Raw genomic sequence first — 23,390 nt, 5'->3', positions numbered from 1 at the left:
GCCAAGTCAGGGCGTGCCTGGGCTCCCACGCATTGAGAACACTCCAAACTGCTCCCATTCAATATCTTTAATGTGTGTATAAGTGTGGGTGGGTGTGTGTGTGTGAGAGAGAGAGAGAGAGAGAGAGAGAGAGAGAGAGAGAGAGAGACAGAGAGAGAGAGACAGAGAGCGCTCACACAAGCAGAGAGGGAGTTTCTCCCTTAGTCTCTCTCACTCTGTCACGTGTCTTCTGTTGTTTCTACAACTAAAACGGACTAGAATGTAGGTGCCCTAGATAGAACTGCTGCAGCGCCATCTGCCGGTCCTATATATGGAAAATATGTTAGGGACTGTCCTGCTAAAGCCAGTATTTAAGAGCTGACTTAGAAGCTTCTGCCCCACAAGGGCTTGAGGAAGAGAATCCCCTTAGAAAGCAGAGAGTGAGGGATGGCCAGGAAAGGCAGCAAAGCCAACAGTGAGCTCCCTCAACTCTGCAGATCTGGAACATCAAATAGTGGGGAACCCACTTTTATTAACTACTCAGGGACACAGAGTACACTATTGTCCTTAAAAGTGTTCCTGTTACAGAGAAGATGTAGACACCAACTTAATACCCAGCTCATTTAGGACTCCTGCCAGGAAGCAGATTTAATCATTGTAGTGAGAAGTACATTTCTCAGGAAGAAAATCCCCCTAAGGTAGTGAGATGAAAGAGCTTTGAAAGCTTTAAAGCACAATATAAATACAAATGACCATTGTCATTCAAGATAAGGCATCTGTGTCCTCCTGGTATTTCCTGAGCCCTACTGACTATCCAGCAAGAGACAGAAACATTGCCAGCCACATTTTTTCTTCCGTACTTTGTCTGTTACTTTAAGTGGCTGCTTCATTTTTGCTCATGCCTAAATTTAGAGGCAATCAAAAACCTACCCAAGGTTTCTGATTTGAGGGATTTCAAGAGATGTAAATTTCTCTTTCACCAATGGTGGTAGACCTCGTAGTCTCCCACTTAAACAGGTAAGCTGCTCCTCCCCCATCAACTGCTGCACTTCTCCAAGCCCAACCTTCTCTTGGTGGTAGAGATGGCCCTTTCTCCAAACTCCATCTTTCTGGCCTTGCTTCTGCTCAGAGCAAAGAAACTTTGGGGACGACCTTTGGGGCCCTTACACTATTAACTTCTGAACTCACACTTAGGAACTTTGCCTAGAAACAAGCTTCAGCCCCTTTGGCTTGGTTAAGAGGGAGGAACTCTTTTGATCTAGAAGGATTAACAGTGGGATTGATGATTGATGGCTATACCTAACATTTACTGAGCTCTTATTATGTATCAGGCATTATGCATACATTTTTGAAGTTTTTAAAAAAAATTTTGAGATAATTTTAGACTTACAGAAGACATGCAAAAACTTGTACAGAGTTCCCATATACCCTTAACTCAGCTTCCCTTATATGCATGCATTGTTAAACTTAATCATGACAAAGTCCTATGAGGAAGGTGCTTACTATTATTCCCATTTTACAGACCTACACTTTTGCCTTTTATAATGCATTTCCTTCTTAAAGTTTGCTGTTGTATGCAACCTCTCTAATCCCTCCACCTTATAGCAGTTAGATGCTTCCCTAGTTTTTCCTTCCCCCATGGGGGAAGTAACAAGTGAGGTGAGCCTGCCCAGCAGCCCTGAGAGGGTCCCTTGCATTGGAGCTGGTAAAATGCATAGTTTCCTCTCATTGGAAGGGTCAGGATTGTTCTTAAGTCAGAGATTTGCATCCTGGGCTCCTGTATTAAATAGGATCACAGAGAAGGGGATTACAATTAGGAGAATAAAAGGAGAATCTGATATAAACCAATGGTAAAATCCAGTCAGTGTAGACATCATTTATTAGGCACCAATGATGTATCAAACTCTGAGTTATGTGCACTGCATTTATGATCTCATCTGTCACAAGAATCCTAATAGTTTAGTGTTATTATTTATATTTTACAGCTGAAGAAACATACTCAGACCTGAAAATAATGTGGCAATGTCACACAGCTGGAGTTAGAGAACTCATGTTTGCTCTACGACAATATTACACTTATTTTTTTTTAAAGCATAGAGGCACCTGGGTGGCTCAGTCAGCTAAGCGTCCAATTTCGGCTGTGGTCGCGATCTCATGGCTCATGGGTTTCAGGCCCCGTGTTGGACTCTGTGCTGACAACTCAGAGCCTGGAGGCTGCTTCAGGTCCTGTGTCTCCCTCTCTGTCTGCCCCTCCCCCACTTGTGCTCTGTCTCCCTCTCTCTCAAAAATAACATCAAAAAATAAAAATAAAAATAATTGGATAAAAAATGTTTTTAAAGCATGGATAATTATCATTTTGAACCTACCTTTATTTGTTGAATGAGTGTTTCATCTTCTGGCACATTAGGGTCAATTGCAATGACAATCCCTTCATAACCATTATTATTCAGCTGAATGAGTGACTTGCTCACAGCACCTTCCAGGAGATGAAGGACCAAGATGAAAACAGAACATTTAAATGACCCCATTGCTGCACATTGCACTTTGATTTCTCTCTTTGGAGAATACTGCATTTAGAGGTATCTTTCTTTACCTCTCTATATATATGAATATATAGACACACATTTTTCCAAGTTATCAGAGGTGGTTTATCACAGTGTTTAACCCTTTGACCCAAAATTCTTTCACCATTGCATTTGTCTCCAATATAAGGAACCATACATATAGCTTAGTCTCAAATTCTGTGTACTTTCAAATATTTCATTTTGAAAGGATTATTAGCCTTGTCTACACCTGTGCCAGATGCTGGGAATGAGGGTGGGGAGCCCACATCCTGTTCCTTGGAGGAATTCACAGGTGACAAGCAGCTCGGCCATTAAAAGATGTTTACTTATTACAAATGTTTGCTGATCCAGAGACACTGACCCACCCAACACCACCCTCCAACCCTCACCTCCCCATGGAGGCCTGACTATTCTGCATATTCAGTGAGCACTATTAAGTGTAAGTCATATACCCAGTTATCTATGATGGTGGTCTTTTTTTTTTTTTAAATCCTCATTGATCTTGACATAACCTCATCACCTCTTGATGCTCTCTTATACAATCCACTTGTAACAACAACAAAAAAAATTAGAAAGCAACATAGATATTATTGAATATTTTATAATGGAGAGAAAAGATAAAATTTACGTATCACTGTGCAAAGCAAATTCCCTCCAGTTCCCTCATCAGACTTCTATTTTTCTATTCCACAGCTCATGGGTCAATATAATTCAAATTAACAACATTAAATTATTTTATTGAAACTAAATTTCTCTTAATATGAATTATGGACTGCCACCTACTTCATAAACTCTTTTAAATTTGTCAAACCTCAGATGGAAACTCAAGTTGGTCTACCAATTTACTGTATTTAAATTACTTGAAATATCCCTTCATCCCAAGACTTCATTTGTGATAAGCATCAATTTCACCTTTTTTATCCCCTTTCTTTGACATTGGCTCATAAAAGTTAGGTTAGTACTTACAGCTAATAAATAGAATTTATTGCTCAAGTACATGTCTTTAAGCAATTGAAAGTAAAGCATTGAAGTAGTGGGAATATCTGATTATAAAGTGGTTGTCCAGATGATCTAAATATGCTTTGGTGCAAAAATAATTTATTTAATGTGTATTGAAAAAAATGTATGCGTTTATCATACATCAGAATTTTTGATTCTAAAACATCTCACACCCCCAACTACATATGTTTTTCCTGGGTTCCCTAAAAAACAAAGTCTAGGGCAAGCTTATGTGTTAATAATTGGAGAGTTTAATCCCAGAGCAGAGCAGTGAGAATGAGGGAAAGGGGGAAATAGTCAGGGATGGCTGGGAAGCAAGAAAAGGTGAAATGTTACTAAACTGGCCACTGTGGTACAATGAAGAGACCCAGCGGGCCACCCTGCAGTTGTACTTGCCCTGACATTTGGGATGTCTACTAATGGGCTATAGAATGAAACCATGCCTTGGAACAGTCCATGGGAAGGAGGAAGAGGAAGTATTTGGCTTCTCATCTCCTATAGGTGATCAGCTCCCCTGAACTTACTGGCTTTGTTGTCCAGCCCATTCAGCAGTAGCTTGGAAAGAGCAATTCCATGCCTTGTGGTGTATAAGGAGCTATATTCCAAGTGGTGCCTGGTTGACCTCCGGCAGTGGAACCACTTGGGCCCTCAAGGAGCAAGTAGGTACTGAGAAGGAGTGAGTAACTGAGGGTCCAGTGCATGGATGGGACCAAGAAAATCTTAAGGGGGTTCTGTAAGATTAATCCAACACAATTTACCCCTTGAACTGCTCATATCCACCCTTCTCCTTCCATGATATTTAGCTCCAATATTATAATGTAGAGGTGGCATTTTTTTGTGTGTGCGAGCCCTCGCTATTTTGCTTTTTCTTTAAGAGAATGTACAAGTCCAATCATTCATAGAATCTCCTACAAAGTGGTGGCCAGTTGCAATCTCCTAAAAGACCTAAAGCAAGAGAGTTATTGAATAAATCAGTGTCTGCTGCTAGGACTAGTCTCAAGACCATGTTAAAATAAAAGTCAGTCATTTTGCTAGCAAAAGTGGGTTTATTCAGGAGTAACTGAGAATTTTATTTTATTTTATTTATTTATTTATTTATTTATTTATTTATGTTTTAACATTTATTTATTTTTGAGAGACAGAGAGACAGAGCATGAGCAGGGGAGGGGCAGAGAGTGAGAAGGAGACACAGAATCTGAAGCAGGCTTCAGGCTCTGAGCAAGCTGTCAACACAGAGCCTGATGCGGGGCTCGAACCCAGAAACCATGAGATGATCATGACCTGAGCCAAAGTCGGATGCTTAACCGACTGAGCCACCCAGGTGCTCCATAACTGGGAATTTTAATTTGGGGCATGCAAGCTATAGCAAAACCATAGGCAAGTCAAAGAAAAAAAAAAGGAAGGGAACAGTATTTTATGAAGATTGAGAGGGTTTGTTTCAAAGGAAAGTCCATTGGAGAAATTGGCTGAGTTGCAGGTACAGTTGATTTCTTATAGGAGATGCCATGCAAATCTTTCCCTGTTGAGGCCTGTAATGGATGATTCTTTCCTGTTGATGATTCTCTACTGGGGACTGTAATTAACAATTCTTCCTGTAATTGACATTGAGTGGTATGGTTCCCCCTTTCAGCCTCTGCTTCTACCCTCCTGATTCCATTTTTAGTGAGGCTTCCCTATATTAATTTTCACAGCCATTATGCATATTTATCTCCTTCCTTTATCACCAATTTCCCTCACTTTTAGCCAGCATTTTGGCTGATCTTTATTGTTTGTTCACCTGTTGGTGTAACCAGAGCCTTCATTCCTGAGGGGTGTGAGCCTTTAGTTGCCCTGCCCTTATTGAACTGTGGCTTTTGCAGTTATCTATGACAAAGTTGTGAGAAACTCAGTTTAGGTGCTTCCCCAGATTTGCTTGGCCTTTCCTGCTCACTGGGCCTTGGCTGCTTGCTCAATTGAGAGTCTATGCTGCTGCCATGACCACCTCACCTCCTCATGTCCTCCTCGTCTTGTCTGCCTCTCCAGGGAGAGGGCCTAGTTTAGCATGGCCTCTATTGGGCTGGAGTGGCAGCTCCACTCTCTCTGGTGCCCAAGTCTGGTCTAAACTGATTCACAGAGGCTTGGCTCAGATAAAGCATTGCACCATGGCAAGTGGGATCTGGCTTTGTCAGAGGCAGGGCAGGTGGGCCAGAGGTGCACAAACCAGAGGTACAGGGAGTTAGCACCCTGAGAGACAAACTTTTGCCAAAGGTGTAGAGTATTTCCAGCACCCAGAAATCTCTTTTGTGTTCCTTTTCAGTCAGAAACCCCCAAATGGTCATCACTATTCTGACCTCCATTGCCACATAGATTAATTATTCTTACTTTTGAACTTCAAATAATAGAAATATACAGTGCATCCTCTTGTATCTGGCTACTGTCACATAACATTCACTGCATGAAATTCAGCCAGGTTGCATGCAATAGTAATATGTTCTTTATCCATTGTATTGCATTTTAAGAATATAACACTATTTACTTACCAACTGCTGTTGATGAACACTTGGATTATTTTCTGTTTGGGACCATTGTAAGTAAAACTTCCGTAAGCATCTATTTCATGGGTATATTCCAAGAGTGGAATTGTTAGGTCACAGGGTATACATATGTCTAGCTTTAGTTGACCTGCCAAACACTTTTCAAAGTAGTTATACTGATTGCTCTGCTTTTCTACCAGTATGTAGTACTGTCAGTCCTTATGATTTTAGCTACTCTAAGAGGAATGTAATCATATTGTACTGTGGTTTTAATTTGCATTTTCCCTGATGACTAATGTTTTTAAGTACCTTTTCCTATGTTTTTGGTCATTTGGATGTCATCTGTTGTAAAGTGCCTGTTCAAATTTTTTTGCCCAATTTTTAATTAGGTTGTCTTATTGATTTATAGTAGTTCTTTACATGTTCTAGGTCCTGAGTCCTTTGTTGGATATATGTATTGTAAATTTCTTTTTCCAGTTTGTGGCTTGCCTTAATGGTGCCCTTGGATGAACAGAGGGTCTTAATTTTAATGGACTCTAATTTAATCTTTTGTTTTATGGGTAGTGTTTTTTGCATCATATTTAAGACAGCTTTTTCAAGTTCATGAAAATATTATACAGTATTCTGTTATGTTTTATTGTTCTACCTTTCATGTTTAGGTGTGTGATCTATCTCAAGGTGTTTTTTGTAAATAGCGTAAGGTAAGATTCATAAGTTTTGTCTTGTTTTGTTTTGTTTTCCTTTATGGATAGCCAAGAGGCCCAGATCATTTATGGAAAAGACCATACTTTCCCCCATTGAATTGCAGTTGTGCTTTTATTCTGAATGAGGTGCCTGCAAATGTGCAGGTCTGTTTCTGGACTCTCTTTTCTGTTTCATGGGTCTATGTAGTTATCTTTACCTCAGTAGCATATAGTCTTAATTACTGCTGCTTTGCATGTCTTGATACCTGGTCGTGTAAACACTCCAGATTTGTTTTTCTTTAAGATTATTTTGGCTGTTTTAAGTCCTTCACATTTCTTTCTTTATTTTTTTTTCTTTTCCTTTTTTAAATTTAAATTTTAGTTAGTTAACATACGGTGTAATATTGGTTTCAGGAGCAGAATTCAGTGGTTCATCACTTACGTACAACATCCAGTACTTATTACAAGTTTCTTCCTTAGTACCTATCACTGATCTAGCCCATCTCCCACCCACCTCCCCCATCAACACATAGTTTGCTCTCTGTCATTAAGAATCTCTTGTAGTTTATTTCCCTCTCTTCTCTTCCCTACCCCCCTTTCCATATGTTCATCTGGCTGTTTCTTAAATTCCACATATCAGTGAGATCATATGGTATTTGTCTTTCTCTGGTTGACTTATTTCACTTAGCATAATACATTCTAGCTCCATCCACATCATTGCAAATGGCAAAATTTCATTATTTTGATGTCTGAGTAATACTCCATTACATATAAATATATATATATACACACACACACAAACACACACACACACACACACACACTATAGAAAGCCCAAACGTATATATATGTATATGTATATACACACACACACCACATCTTCTTTGTCCACTCAACAGTCAATGGACATTTGTGCTCTCTATAGTTTGGTTACTGTTGATAATGCTGCTATAAACATTGGGTGCATGTACCTCTTCAAATCTGTATTTTTGTATCCTTTGGGTAAATACCTAATAGTGCAATTGCTGGATTGTAAGGTAATTATATTTTTAGTTTCTTGAGGAACCTCTATACTGTTCTCCAGAGTGGCTGCACCAGTTTGTATTCCCACCCACAGTGCAAGAGGGTTCCCCTTTCTCTGCATCGTCACCAACACCTGTTGTTTCTTGTGTTGTTAATTTTAGCTATTCTGACAGGTGTGAGGTGGTATCTCACTGTGGTTTTGATTTGTATTTCTCCGATGATGAGTGACGTTAAGCATCTTTTCATGTGACTGTTAGCCATCTGGATGTCTTCTTTGGAAAAGTATTCCTGTCTTCTGCCCATTTCTTAACTGGGTTATTTGTTTTTTGGGTGTTGAGTTTGATAAGTTCTTTATAGATTTTGGACACTAATCCTTATGTCTTTTGCAAATATCTCCTCCCATTCTGAAATCTGCCTTTTAGCTTTGTTGATTGCTACCTTCACTGTGAACAAGCTTTTAATCTTGATGAAGTCCCAATAGTTCATTTTGCTTTTGTTTCCCTTGACTTCAGTGATGTGTCTAGTAAGAAGTTGCTCCAGCCAAAGTCAAAGAGATTTATGAGTGTGATTCCCTGTAGTGTTTTGATCGTTTCCCGCCTCACATTTAGGTCTTTGATCCATTTTGAATTTATTTTTGTGTACGGTGTAAGAAAGTGGTCCAATTCTTCTGCATGTCACCATTCAGTTTTCTCAGTACCATTAGTTGAAGATACTGTCTTTTGCATTGGATATTCTTTCCTACTTTGTCAAAGGTTGGTTGAACATGTAGTTGTGGGTCCATTTCTGGGTTTTCTGTCCTGTTCCATTGATCTATGTGTCTGTTTTTGTTCCAGTACCATACTGTCTGGATGACTACAGCTTTGTAATATAGTTTGAAATCCAGAATCATGTTGCCTCCTGTTTTGTTTTTCTTTTTCAGGATTGCTTTGGTTATGAGGTGTCTTTTGTGTTTCCATACAAGTATTAGAATTGTCTGTTGTAGCTCTGTAAAAAATGCTGGTGGTATTTTGGGAGGGATTACATTAAATGTGTAGATTGCTTTGAGTAGCATAGTCATTTTAATAATGTTTGTTCTTCCAATCTATGAGCATGGAATGCTTTTCCATTTCTTTGTGTCATCTTTGATGTCTTTCATAAGTGTTCTATAGTTTTCAGAGTATAGATCTTTTACCTCTTTAGTTAGGTTTATTCCTAGGTATATTTTGTTTGTGGTGCAATTGCAGGTGGGATCGATTCCTTGATTTCTTTTTCTGCTGCTTTGTTCTTGGTGTATAGAAATGCAACAGATTTTGGGGTGCCTGTGTGGCTCAGTTGGTTGAGCATGTGACTCTGGCTCAGGTCACGATCTCACCATTCATGGGTTCAAGCCCTGCATCGGGCTCTGTGCTGACAGCTCAAAGTCTGGAGCTTTCTTCGGATTCTGTGTCTCCTTTTCTTTCTGCCCCTCCCCTGCTCACACTTTGTCTCTCTTTGTCTCTCAAAAATAAATAAACATTAAACAAATTTTTAAACAGATTTCTTCAAGTTGATTTCACATCCTGTGACTTTGCTGTATTCATGTATTTGTGGAATCTTTTGGGTTTTCTATTTGGGTCATCTGCAACTAGTGTTTGACTTCTTCCTTGACAGTTTGTATACATTTTATTTCTTTTTGTTGTCTGATTGCTGAGGTTAAGCCTTCTAGTACCATGTCAAATAGTAATGGTGAGAGTGGGCATTCTTGTCTTCTTCCTGACTGTAGAGGAAAGGCTCTCCTTTCTTCCCCATTGAGGATGATGTTAGCTGTGTCTTTTTGATATATGGCCTTTATGATGTTGAGGTATGTTCCATCTGTTCCTACTTTGTTGAGGGTTTTTTTTTTTATCAAGAATGGATGCTGTATTTTGTCAAATACTTTTTCTGCATCTGTTGATAAGATCACATATGGTTATTATCCTTTCTTTTATTGATGTGGTATATATCATGTTGATTGATGTGCGAATATTGAACCAGCCTTGCAGCCCAGGAATAAATCCCACTTGATTGTGGTGAATAAGTTTTTTAATGTGCTGTTGAATTCAATTTGCTAATATCTTCTTGGGAGTTTTCACATCTATGTAAACAGGGATATTGGCTCGAATTCTCCTTTTTAGTGGAGTCTTTGTCTGGTTTTGGAATCAAGGTAATGCTGGCTTTGTAGAATGAGTTTGGAAGTTTTTATTCTGTTTCTATTTTTGAAATAATTTGAGAATAATAAGTATTAACTATTCTTTAAATGTCTGGTAGGGTTCCCCTGGGAAGCCATCTTACCCAGGACTCTTGTTTGTTGGAAGATTTTTGATTATTGATTCAATTTCTTTGCTGATTATGGGTCTGTTCAAATTTTCTATTTCTTCCTGTTTCAGTTTTGGTAGTTTGTGAGTTTCTAGGAATTTGTCCATTTCTTCCAGATTGCCTAGGTTGTTCCTGTATAATTTTTCATAGTATTCTCTTATAACTGTTTGTATTTCCATGATGCTGGTTGTGATCTCTCCTCTTTCATTCATGATTTTATCTACTTAGGTCCTTTCTTTGTTCTTTTTGTAAAGTTTGACTTGGGGCTTATCAATTTTGTTAATTCTTTCAAAGAACCAGCTTTTAGTTTCATTGATCTGTTTTTGTTGTTCTTTCTATATCCTTTATTTCCGCTCTAATCTTTATTATTTCCCTTCTTCTGCTGGCTTTAGGCTTTATTTGCTTTTCCTTTTTTAGCTCCTTTAGGTGTAAGGTTAGGTTGTATATTTGGGACTTTTATTGTTTCTTGAGACAAGTTTGAATTGCAATATACTTCCCTCTTAGGACTGCTGCATCACAAATGTTTTGGACTATTGTGTTTTCATTTTCATTTGCTTCCATGTATGTAAAATTTTTTTCTCTCTAATTTCTTGGTTAACCATTCATTCTTCAGTAGGATATTCTTTAACCTCCATGTATTTGAGAGCTTTCCAAATTTTTTCCTATTGTTGACTTCAAGTTTCATAGTGTTGTAATCTGAAAATATGCATGGTATGATCTTGATCTTTTTGTACTTGTGGAGGGTTGATTTGTGACCTGTGATGTGTTCTGGAGAATGTTCCATGAGCATGCGAGAAGAATGTGTATTCTGCAGCTTAAGGATGAAATGTTCTGAATATATCAGTTGAGTCCATCTCGTTCAGTCTGTCATTCAAAGCCATTGTTTCCTTGTTGATTTTCTGCTTAGGGTATCTGTCCATTGATGTAAGGGGGAAGAGGGGTTAAAGTCCCCTATTACTATTGTATTATTATCAATGAGTTTCTTTATGTTTGTTATTAATTGGTTTATATATTTAGGTGTTTTCAAGTTGGGGGCACACATAATTACAATTGTTAAATTTTCTTGATAGACAGACTCCCTTAATTATGATATAATGCCCTTCTTCATCTCTTGTGACTGTCTTTGTTTTAAAATCTAGTTTGTCTGATATAAGTATGGCTACTCTGGTTTACTTTTGACATCCATTAGCATGATAGATGGTTCTTCATCCCCTCACTTTCAATCTGTAGGTGACTTTAGGTCTAAAATGAGTCTCTTATATGTAGCATTTAGATGGATCTTCTTGTTGTTGTTTTTATCCCTTTGGTACCCTGTGTCTTTTGATTGGAGCATTTAGTCCCTTTACATTCAGAGTGATTACTGAAAGATAAATTTAGTGCCATTGAGTTACCTGTAGAGTTGGTGTTTCTGGTGATGCTGTCTGGTCCTTATTAGTCTCTGTTGCCTTGGTCTTTTTTTTTTTTTTTTTTTTGTCTACACTCAAAGAGTCCCCCTTAAAATTTCTTCTAGGGGTAGTTTAATGGTCACAAACTCCTTTGGTTTCTTTTTCTGGGAAATTCTTTGTCTCTCCCATTTTGAATGGCAGCTTTGTCAGATAGAGTATTCTTGACTGCATATTTTTTTTTCCATTCAGCATGTTGAATATATCTTGCCACTCCTTTCTGGCCTGCCAAGCTTCTATGGACACAGCTGCTATGAACCTTTCTTCCCTTGTAGGTTAAGGACTTTTTTCCCTTGCTGCTTTTAGGATTCTTTCTTTTTCTGTGTATTTTGTGAAATTTGACTATGATATGTCTTGGCGATGGCTGGCTTTTGTTAAATTTAATGGAAGGTCTCTGTGCTTCTTGGATTTTGATGTCTGTGCTCTTCCCCAGATTAGGGAAATTTTAAGCTCTAATATGCTCACATAAACCTTTGGCCCCTTTTTCTCTCTCTCTATCTTCTGGGACTCCTATGATATGAACGTTAGTCCATTTTAATAAGTCCTTGAGTTCTCTAAGTCTACCTTCGTGGTCCCTGATCTTTGTTTCTGTCTTCTTTCCAGCTTCATTATTTTTCATAATTTTATCTTCTGTATCACTAATTTGCTCTTCTGCTTTGTCCATCTTCTTTTTTATGACTTCCATTTGGGTTTTCATCTTTGTTATAGCATTTTTAGTTTTGTCCTGACTAGATTTTAGTTCTTTAATCTCTGCAAAAAGGGATTCTCTAGTGTCTTCTATGCCTTTTTTTCAAACCCAGCTAGTATGCTTGTTTTAAATTTTAGTTCATATGTCTTACTTATATCTGCCTTGACTAAATCCCTAGCCATCATTTCTTCATGTTCTTTCTTTTGAGGTGAATTCCTATGTCTTGTCATTTTGGAGGAGGAAACAACAACAACAATAATAATAGAATAAAATAAAAATTTTTAAATTAAAAAATCACATAAAGGAAGCTAGATCTTAGGTGTGTTTTGGTCTGCTTGTTAAAAGAAGCTTGATAGAAAAAGGAGAAAAGAGAAAAGAAGAAAAACAAATTAAAAATTAAAGAAATAAAAAATTTTGCCATTTCTGTATCTGAGAAACAAAAGAAAAGAAAACAACAACAAAAACAGAAGCAACAACAACAACAGCAAAACATTTGAACAATCAAATGAACAAACAAAAAAACCCAAAGGAAGCTACATCCAGTTTCCCCTAGAGCTGCAACTTTGTAGTACTCTATGATCAGTGGACTTAATGCCTTCAAGGGGTTTGTGTTGGTTTTCTGGGGGAGGAGCCTGCTGCTCTAATTCTCAGGTCCATTAACCCTAGTGAAGATGTGCCTGAAGGGGCTTGGTTTAACAGCTCCATCTCTACTTGGTGGCACTCCTTAGCACACTGGGGTCAATCAGTGTTGGCAGGCTATGGTGAAAATGGCTTTACCCCACTCTTTAGTCTCCAGAGGAGGAAATTCACATCCTGACTGATGTGTGATCAGTCACCCCTCCTGTGTCCCCCAGTTCCATCAGCTCCCTACCTTTCCCTTCTGTGTCCGAGCTGTCAGCCTACCACACAGTGCCTCTCTCCAGAGTTTTATCTTGGGTGGCTGTGTTTTCAAACCCCACACTTCAGAGACCCCCATGATTTGGACCTGCAGTGATTTTATGGGGGAGGTTCTCACCACCCTGTGGCTAGCTTGTCCCAGGAAACAGCTATTCCACCATGCAGTGGCAGTGGCTCAGAGTTTATGGTAAATTGAAACACATAGACGGTGCCAGGGTTTGCTGCCCTCAGCTGGCATCTTTATTTCTATATGGGTGAATGTGGAGGCTTGATGTTGCCCAAAGGGTCTTTTGCCTGTGGAGAGGCTGTATCACCTCTACCAGATGCACTCCACGCAGGGGAGCTACTTCTCCCTGGGAGACCCAAGGGATCCTCCAACTGGACTGCTACCTGTTCCCAGGGCTCCACCCTGTTTCCTCACTAGAGCACCACCAGGGGCTGACCTCTGAAACTTCAGACTGTACTCTGTTGTTTATAAAAAAACTGATGGTATTGAAACCTTCTCCTTTTTCCCTATTAATGGTATGGGGAACAGTTTTCTTATGCAGTCCCCTGTGGTGTTTTCATTCTTTCTCTCTAGCTGCTTTCAGGAGGAGTGCTTTCTTATACAAACCCAATGTGCTGCTCTCTCTCTCGCGCGCTCTCTCTCTCTCTCTCTCTCATCTTTCTCCTCCACAAAAACTGCTCCTTCTCTTCTTTGACACCGTGGCTCTTCTGTCCCCTAATTCACCTCTTCAAACCATGTAGCTGCAATGTTCTCTCTTTCAAATTATGCAGATTGGGGTGCCTGAGTGGCTCAGTCAGTTAAGCGACAGACTTCGGCTCGGGTCATGATCCCACGGTTTTTGGTTTTGGGCTGCACAGGGCTCTGTGCTGACAGCTCAGAGCCTGCAGCCTGCTTTGGGTTCTGTGTCTCCCTTTCTCTCTCTGCCCCTCCCTGGCTCACACTCTGTCTCTCTCAAAAATAAATAAGCGTTAAAAAAATTAAAAAAAATAATAATTATGCAGATTGTTCTGTTAATTCCCAGAGTGATTTCCTAGGTGTTCAAAAGGATTTGATGCTGATCTAGCTGTGTGAGAGGGATGAAAGGAGCCTAGGATCCCCTTACTACTCTGCCATCTTAACTTCTCCTGCAAGTCCTTTGCATTGCAATACAAAATTTAGCATCAGCTTTTCAATTCCATGAAAAAAAAAATCTGCTGGGTCTGATAGGATTGCATTGAATTTATACATCAGCTTGAGGAGAATTGACATCTTTATAATGCTGAGACTTTCAATCCATGGGCATGGCATATCTCATTTTAAGTTTTATTTAATTGATCTCAACAATATCTTATTGTTTTCAGGGTGGAGGTCTTGTTAATCTTTCATTAGATCTACTCCTAGGTTGTTTTGGGGGGTGAGCTATCCTAAATGGTATTTTTATAAATTTTCATTTCCTACTTGTTTATTGCTGGTGTATAGAAATATAAGAGATTTTTATGTATTGACCTTATATTCAGTGAGTTTGCTAAATTCTTATTTTTAATAATTTCTAGATTCTTTTGGATTTTATGTATAATTATGCTACCTATGAATAATAACCTGTTTCTTTCTTTTCAACTTAGGTCTTTTACTTTGTTTCCTTCACCTATTACACTTGCCAGGATTTCCAGTATAATGTTGAATACAGATGGAGAGAATGGATATCTTTTCTCCTGTTCCCAATCCTAGGTGGAAAAGCATTCTATATTTCACCATAAAGTATGCCATTATCTAGAGATATTTTATAGATATCTTTATCAGATTAAGAAAGTTTCCTATTCCCAGTTTGCTCTGAGTTTTCTTTCTTCTTTTTTAACATTTACTTGTTTATTTTGAGAGAGGGAGAGAGCACACAAGCAGGGGAAGAGCAGAGAGAGGGAGAGAGAGAATCCTAAGCAGGCTCCATGCTGGCAGCACAGAGCCCATTGCAGGGCTCAATCTCACAAACTGTGAGATCATGACCTGAGCCGAAATCAAGAGTCATATGCTCAACTGACTGAGCCACCCAGGTGTTCCCTGAGTTTTCTTTTTTAAAATTATGAATAGATGCTGAATTTTATCAAATGCTTTTTATGCATCTATTGAGGTGATTGGTTTTTCTTCCTTGTTATGGTAACATGGTGACTTACAATGATTTTTCAATGTTAAATCAACCTTATATTTGTAGTATAAATTCTATTTGATCATGATGTGGTATCCTTTTAATTTGCTAATATTTTGTTTAGGATTTTTGCATCTATGTTCAAGACAAAGATTGGTCTATACTTTTCCTTTCTTGTAATGTCTTTGCCAGGTATTAGTATCAAAGCTATCTGCCTCAAAAAATGAGTTGGAACAAATTTCCTCTTTTTTTCTATTCTCCAGAATAGTTTGTCTAAAACCAATATTATTTCTTTCTTAAATTTCCTTCTATTGCTTTCATTTCATCATGTAAGAAATTTTGATGTGTTGTATTTTAATTATCATTCAGTTACAAATATTTTCTAACTTGTAAGTTCTTTTTTAACATATGAGCCAAGTAGAAATATGTTGCTTAATTTCCCAGACCTTTGGAAATTCTCTAATTAAGCTATTATTGATTTCTAGCCTAATTTCACTGTAGTCAGAAAATATACTCTAAAATTTAAATACTTGAAATTTGTTGAGACTTCCTTTTTGAATCAGATTATGGTTTATTGTGGTAAAATCTTCCATGGGCACTTGAGAAAAATGGGCATTCTGTAGTTAGGTATAGCGTTCTAAATATGTTAAGCCAAGTTGGTTAACCACATTATTCAGATCTTCTTTATTCTTATCAATTTCTTGTCTATTCTTTCAGTTATTGATAGAATTGTATTAAGATCTTTGATTATGATTGTGAATTTGTCTATTTATTTTCTTCTTTCTCTTTTCCCTTCCTCCTCCTCCTCCTCCTCCTCTTCTTCTTCTTCTTCTTCTTCTTCTTCTTCTTCTTCTTCTTTATTTCAGTCGATTTTTGCTTTATATATTTGAAAGCTGTTATTTGATGAATATAAGTTTAGGGGTGTTATATCATTATCATAAAATGTCTTTTCTGTAGTACCTAAATTTTCTCTAATATTATCTCTTGCATCAAATCTACTTTTTTAAATGGCATTGCTATGGTATACTGGTATTTTGAATACTGAAAATAAAAGCAAAATAAATACAACACTAGCTCGCACAGCTAGTACAATGCCTGGCACATAAAATTTGTTTAATAAACAAAGTCTATTTACACTTCACCTTCTCTTCCACTTACCCAAAATTTAGCCTTGTGGGGAGAGATAGGAGAGAAACCAACAGGATAGAGAAAGCTGGAGCGTTAAATTAGATTGTATCAAGTAAGAATGACCAAAGTATATTGTAAGGATATGGAACTTAAGAGTCAGTTTTAAGGTGTTTGCCATATAGGACCCCAATATGACTCCTGCCTCCAACTCCTAGTTCATTACCTCTTTTAGTAATGGTAATAATAAGACCATCAAGAAACAGGTATTCATATACTGTTGATGCAAGTAAAATTGGTATAACTGCTTTGAAGGGAAATGTTGATCAAAATTTAAGTGTGTGTATCTTTCAACATAACAATTCCACTCCTAAGAATTTACCCTACAAATATACTCACACAGGTGCATGAGATTACAGTTAAAAGGGACAAACTCATAAGATTATATGCACAAGGTTAACATAAACTGTCCCTAAAAGTCTACTTTATAATAGCAAGAAACTGAAATACTCAAATTTCTTTTAATAAAGGAATAAATAAGTAAGCTTATTTATTTCAAGTCTACTTTATCACATCCTACTTAACCATCTGTACTTTTTATAATAGCATGTATTACTTTTATAATTAAAACAAGTTTATACATAAAAATAAAAATTTTGGATTAAAGACCATCATTTTGAAATACTTAACATATTGACATAAGAGTCCTGTCTTCTTTACTCTAAATTTCTAATTTTTTTCTTTACTTTTCTATTTTTTATCCCACTCTTTCTTTTCCTTTTATCTTTTTCATGTTCTTGCTTCTTGTTTCCTATCTTGGCATGAAGTGAGGTCATGTCAATTTTAGAAAAGTTCCTCTTGGATGTTTGTTAATTTATACTGTTCCTGCTCCACAGAGCCAAGGAGGTAGGAAAGTAATTACCCACTGTACTGGATAGCTTCCTTCTCCTTGTGCCTTTGAGGCAATTGTTTTCAGAAACAGCTTTTTTTGATAAGACTCAGCAGCCTGTAGATGAGAGGGAGTGGGGAATAAAATTGGCCGCCAGCTGGGTCACTCTCCACCCTACCCAGAAACCATCCTGCTGATAAGAGTTAGATATATTCTAAGTGCAAGAGGGAGGCATTCTTTTGAGCCTTGGGGATCAGGCTCTAATTACCTCCATGGGTATGAACATATGTTTCTATGCCCTTGAGTGCTCCTCTCTCTATCATCATGTACTCTATAATCAGTATTCTTAACTTTCATATCTTATTTTGTCTCTTTCTTTGGGCCTGATCTGTGCCTTTTGTGTTTCCTCTGATACACAATGAATCAGATTCTCATTTCCTTAGCGCCCACTTCTCATCTGGCTTCCCCGCTACTTCTATTCCCTGTTTCCCTATATTTTACATTCATAAATGACCACACATATCTTAATATGTAATAAAACACACTCCTACTTTATATTCATTCCTCCTTATAATTTTTTCATCAATTGGATTTTTATCAACCTTTTGAATTTGTATCCTCTATCATGGACCATCTTTATTTAAAATATTTTTTCTCTTCATCCTTGTCTTCTCAACCTCATTTAAATCTGACTCACAGGTTTGTGTTTTTTTAAGTTTATTTGTTTTGAGGGAGAAAGAGAGAGAGAGAGTGAGAGAGTGAGCACATGCGGGAGCAGGGAAGTGGGAGAGATTGAGGGAGAGAGAGAATCCCAAGCAGGCTCCATGCTGTCAGCACAAAGCCTAACTCATGGCTCGGTCTCATGACCCATGAGATCATGACCTGAGCTGAGATCAAGAGTTAGACACTTAGCTGACTGAGCCACCTAGGCACCCCTGCCTCACAGTTTTGTGTTGCCCCTTCCCCCTTCACTAAAGTCACTTTTTCTTATATTCATGTATTGAATATCCCTACAAATGACCCCTTTCACTTCTGTCTATAAAGCAAGGTTTCTCAACCTTGGAACTATTGACATTTTTGGCTGAGTAATTCTTTGTTGTGGGGGCTGTCCTGTGCATTGTAGGTTGTTTAAGTGGCATCCCTGGCCTCTACTCACTAGAGAACTCCTTACCTGTGATAATCAAAAATGTCCACAGATACTGCCAAATGTCCCCTGGAAGGGTAAAGTTACCTCTGAGAAGCATTGCTGTAAAGATTGCTAACAGGTAAGGATATAATAAATTCATTCATATTAAGTTTCTCTCGAGGTAAAGTTTATGTCTGATAAAATGCACAGATCAAGTGTACACAGATAAATGAATGTTGACAAATGCGTACACCCATGTAACCACCATCCCAATGAATGTATATAAAGTTTCATTGCTCCAGAAAGCCTCCTTGTGCCCCTTCCAGTCACCTCCAACCCTTCTGTTCTGAGACAAACAACCACTGTTATGATTTCCATATCCAGAGAATATTCTTATTCTTGAACTTTTTAATAAGTGGAATTATACAGTATGTGTTCTTTGGAGTCTGACTTAGTTAACTCAAGATAACGCTTTTTAGATTCATGCACATTGTTGCATGTGTCAGTTGTTTGTTTCTTTTTGTTGCTGAATGGTATTCTCTTGTGAAGTCATACAAATAGAAACATTTGTTTTATCCATTCTGTTAATAAAAACTTGGTTGTTTCCAGTTTGGGGTTATTATGAATAAAGTGGCTATAAAATTCTTGAGGAAGTCTTTTGGTGGACATCGTTTCATCTCTCTTGAGGTGGAACTGCTGGGTAAAAGGTTAGATGTATGCGTAACTTTTAAGAAACTGCCAAGCAGTATTCCAAAGTGCGTGCACACTCACCAATATCGGAAACTTCCCATTGTTCCACATCCTTATTGACATTTTCTTGTCAATCTTTATACCTTTGCTGGTGGGAATGAAGAACTATCTTGTGATATTTATCATTTTAATTTGTTGGGGGCTAATGGTGTTGATAGCCTTGGTGTGTATGTGCTTATTGGCCATTTATATATCCTCTTTGTCAAGTGTCTGCTTAAATCTTTTGCCCATTTTTTGAGGCACCTGGGTGGCTCAGTCGGTTGAGTGTCCGACTTCAGCTCAGGTCATGATCTCACAGTTTGTGAGTTTGAGCCCCGCATCGAGCTCTGTGCTGACGGCTCAGAGCCTGGAGCCTGCTTTGAATTCTGTGTCTCCCTCTCTCTCTGCCCCTCCCTCACTTACTCTCTCTCTCTTTCAAAAATAAATAAACATTAAAAAATTAAAAAAAATCTTTTCCCCATTTTTATTGGGTTCTTTATCTTTTGTCACTGATTTGTAACATTTTTACATATTCTAGATCTGACTTCTTTGTCAGACATATGTGTTGTGGGTATTTCTTCCACTCTGTGGCTTGCCTTTTCATTACTAACAGTGCCCTTTGATGAGCACAAATATTTAGTGCTGGTGCAGTCCAGCTTATTTTTTTCCTTTTATGCTTAGTGTTATCTCTGTTATAAGAAATCTTTCTACACTATACTTATGAAGATATTATATTTTTTCTACAAATATATGTCTTAATTCATTTTTATACCTATGATTCATTGTGATTTCATATTTTTAAAAGGTAGGAGTAAAATCACTTTCCCAAACATATGTTTACTTGTTCCATCATCACTTATTGAAAAGAAATCTCCTTTATCCATTGCATTGCCTTCCCCCATTGATTTGCCCATGCCTTTGTAGAAAACCTGTTGACCATATGTGTGCAGGTCTATTTCTGGACTCTATATTCTGGGATGTGTTTTATGGTATAGCACATGATCTAACTTGGTGACTATTATTAGACACTTAAAAAGAATTTGTACTCTGCACTAGTTGGTTGTAGTGTTTTATAAATGTCATAATTGGTTGATAATGTTGTTCAAATTCTTGTTCCATTGTTGAATACTGTTCCATAATATTGAGTTTTCCTATCTAGTTGCCACAGTTTTTGACAGTGGGATATTTATGCCTCCAAGTTTGATTATTGGTTTGTCTATTTCTCCCTTTAGTTCTGGAAATTTTTGTTGCTGTATTTTGAAGTTTTGTTTATAGGTAAATGCAAAATTAGGATTGCTATATGTTATCAGTAAATTTATTTTTTATGATTATAAAATGACCCTCTTTTTTCTCCTTTCTCAAGGCTTATTTTGTATTATGGTAATATACTAACACCAACTATCTTATGCTTAGTGTTTGCATGATATACCATTTCCTCTTCTCACTTTTGACTTCTATGTCTTTAAAGTTAAAATGTATCTGTTATAAATTCCATATAGTTGAATCTTGCTTTTTGTTTAATCAAGTAGAAAAATCTCTGCTTTTTAGTAGTCTATTTATATTTAATATAATTATTAATTTAGCTGGCTTTCAGCCTACCTTCTTGCTATTTGCTTTCTGTTATTTCCTTCTGTTTTTTTGTTCCTTTATTGTACCTTACCTGTTTTCTTTTGTGTTAATTGGTTAGTTTTAGTGTTCCGTTTTATCACATTTATTAGATTTTTAGATATACCTTTCTCTATTATTAATGGGTGGCAAGGGGATTATAATATGCCTTCTTAATTGATCCCAGTCTACTTGAATATACAACTTTCAACAGTGTAAGCCTGTTCTGCCCTTACTGTCATACATCTTACTTCTTTATGTTATTAATAACACATTGCTTTTATTTTTACTTTAAACAGTCAATTGCCTTTTAAAGGAATTGAAAGTAAAAAAAGAAAACCAACAATATATCACATTTACCTATTTATCATTTCCAATGATCTTCATTCAATGCTGTAGATCTGTATTTTCACCAGACATTTTCCTTCAGCTTAAAGAAATTACTTTGGTATTTCTTGCTGATGAACATGATTGCAGCTTTTATCTATGTGCCTTTATTTTGAAAGGTATTTTTGCTCAATGTAGAGTTCTGCATTGACAGATTTTTCTTCTAGCACTTAAAGATGTCATTTTGTTGTCTTCTGGCCTCAACTGGCTCTGATGAGTAATCAGTCATTATTTCTATTATATACTGAGGTGCTATTTTTTTTTTTTTTGCATAAATCCTATGTTAGGTTTACTGAGGATCTTAGATCTATAGGCTGATATTTTAAGTCAAATTTGGAAAAATTTCAACCAATATTTCTTTGAATATTTTTATGCTCCCTTTTTTCTTCTTCTACTTCTGGGACTAATTGTTATGTGTGTTAAACTTTTTGGTAATGTTCCACCTATCATTTTGGCTTTTCCATTTTTAAAAAATGAAATGCTTCCTTCAGTTTGCATGATTTCCATTTTTCTGTCTTCAAATCATCTGATCATTTCTTCCGTAGTACCAGTCTGTTGTTAATCCATTACAAAAATCTTCTTTCATACATTGTATTTTTCTATTTTAGTGTTCTCATTTACTTCTTTTTAGAGTTTTGGCATCTTTCCTGAAATTTCTTCTCTTTTCATTACTTTTTCCTATTTTTACCTATAACGTACCATATTTATAATAGTTATTGTAAACTCATTGGATGCTAATTTCTAATCTGGATAAATTTTGGATCTTCTCTTAACAGATTTTGATTCTTATTAGTTACGGGACACATTTCCTGCTTGTTGGCATGTCTGTTAATTTTTTATTATATACTGTATGATGTAGAGAATCAGTATATGTTTTCTTCTAGCAGTAGTTTAATTATTGGTGAATCATCTTGATTCTGTGGAGACTTGGTTTGAGGCTTTGTGAGAGCAGATCTATTTCAGTTTTGCTCTTGTTCTACAGCATAACTCTTAGTCTGGGGACGTGGTCCTTATCCCTAATGTGGTCCTCCTGGAGTTTCAATGAAAACACAAGGTTCTTACCAACCCTCTGTAACTTGAGTAAAGTTTTTTCTCCCTAGTACTGGGCAGTTACTGAAATCTATGTTTAGCTCTTTTAGCCTCCAAGCTCTTTTTTTCTATTAGATTCCTTTGCAGCTTAGGACTCACCTAAGGATTGTGAGGATACAGATTTGAGAGCTTCCCCTTGTAATTGCTTCCTTTTGGGGAGTTTCTCCCTCAATTTCCAACTGCTTTGGCAACCCAGAACTCTTACCTCAGCTTGTCAATCCAGTAAGACTGCCGCTTTCTGCTTGGGCTCTATCCAGATGCTGTGAGCAAACTGGGAATGCCTTCAGAGGGAAAAGCTAGTTAAATATGGGTCTCACCTAGAATGCTTCCATTTTTTCAAGGGTTTCTACCAGTTTCTACCTACTTTTTTTTCTTTTTTGGTGTCTCATACCTTCAACAAGTTGTGATATATATATATATATATATATATATATATATATATTGAGAATTATACCTGTTAGCAGGAGGATTCATTTCATATGAACAACCCTGCCATTAGTGCAATTGGATTTGTCACATTAAGTTTTAAGTGGGCAAATCCTAAACCAAATAAAATAACTTTTTTTTGGAAGGCTTTCTGATACTAACATGCATGTGTAAATTATATTTGGGGGGCAGTCAACAGTGCATACATAAATAGCAATCTGCTCAGGGCATAGACTCTATTAACTCATCCCCTAGAAATTTTCTACCTCCTACTTCTCTCTTACTTCCATTCAGATTTAATCTTCTTTTGCTATCCTTCTTTTAAGAGTAGAGAAAAAAATAGAGGGGATATTCTCAGTTTCCAAAACAAATTTCTATTTATTGAATAACAACAACCATACTGGCATTGGAAGATAATAATTATATCTATCTAGTCTTCTCTTCCCTCTCCCAGATAACTGACTGGCTCACATTTTTCCTCCTCTTACGATCTCAGATCAAATCTTCAATGATGTCACTATTCATGTGGTAGTTCACCAGTGACCACAATTCCTCATACTCCTTGGCTCAACTCTTGTCTGTTTTATTTTCCACCATTTGGTCAAGATCAATGTCACATCCGTTTCAGTGGCTCTATTCTATCGATGATTGCTGAGATCTCTAAATCAATATTTTACCACATTTATTATATCTTTCTCGTTGTCTAATGCTTCATTCCCTCATAACTACTGAACATTTTTGCTTTATCTGCTTTATGAGATCACCCTTTCTACCCTGCTACTATGTA

The 23,390-nt window shown here is 37.2% G+C and overlaps 1 protein-coding gene across 1 annotated transcript in view; it reads right to left on the bottom strand.

The window, feature by feature from the left end:
- CLCA1 (chloride channel accessory 1) overlaps positions 1-2,591 on the bottom strand; it is a 30,865-nt gene extending 28,274 nt beyond the window's left edge. Inside the window, exon 1 of the mRNA XM_015070371.3 lies at positions 2,346-2,591. Coding sequence (XP_014925857.2) covers positions 2,346-2,552 — 207 coding nt within the window. The 5' untranslated portion in view covers positions 2,553-2,591. The remainder of the gene's footprint in view (positions 1-2,345) is intronic.
- Between the last annotated feature and the right edge of the window lie 20,799 nt (positions 2,592-23,390).

Source organism: Acinonyx jubatus, chromosome C1 (genome assembly GCF_027475565.1).
Source record: "Acinonyx jubatus isolate Ajub_Pintada_27869175 chromosome C1, VMU_Ajub_asm_v1.0, whole genome shotgun sequence".
Classification (NCBI taxonomy): Eukaryota; Metazoa; Chordata; class Mammalia; order Carnivora; family Felidae; genus Acinonyx; species Acinonyx jubatus.
The sequence above is the reverse complement of the archived record's forward strand: the minus strand, read 5'-3'. Positions and strand labels throughout refer to the sequence as shown.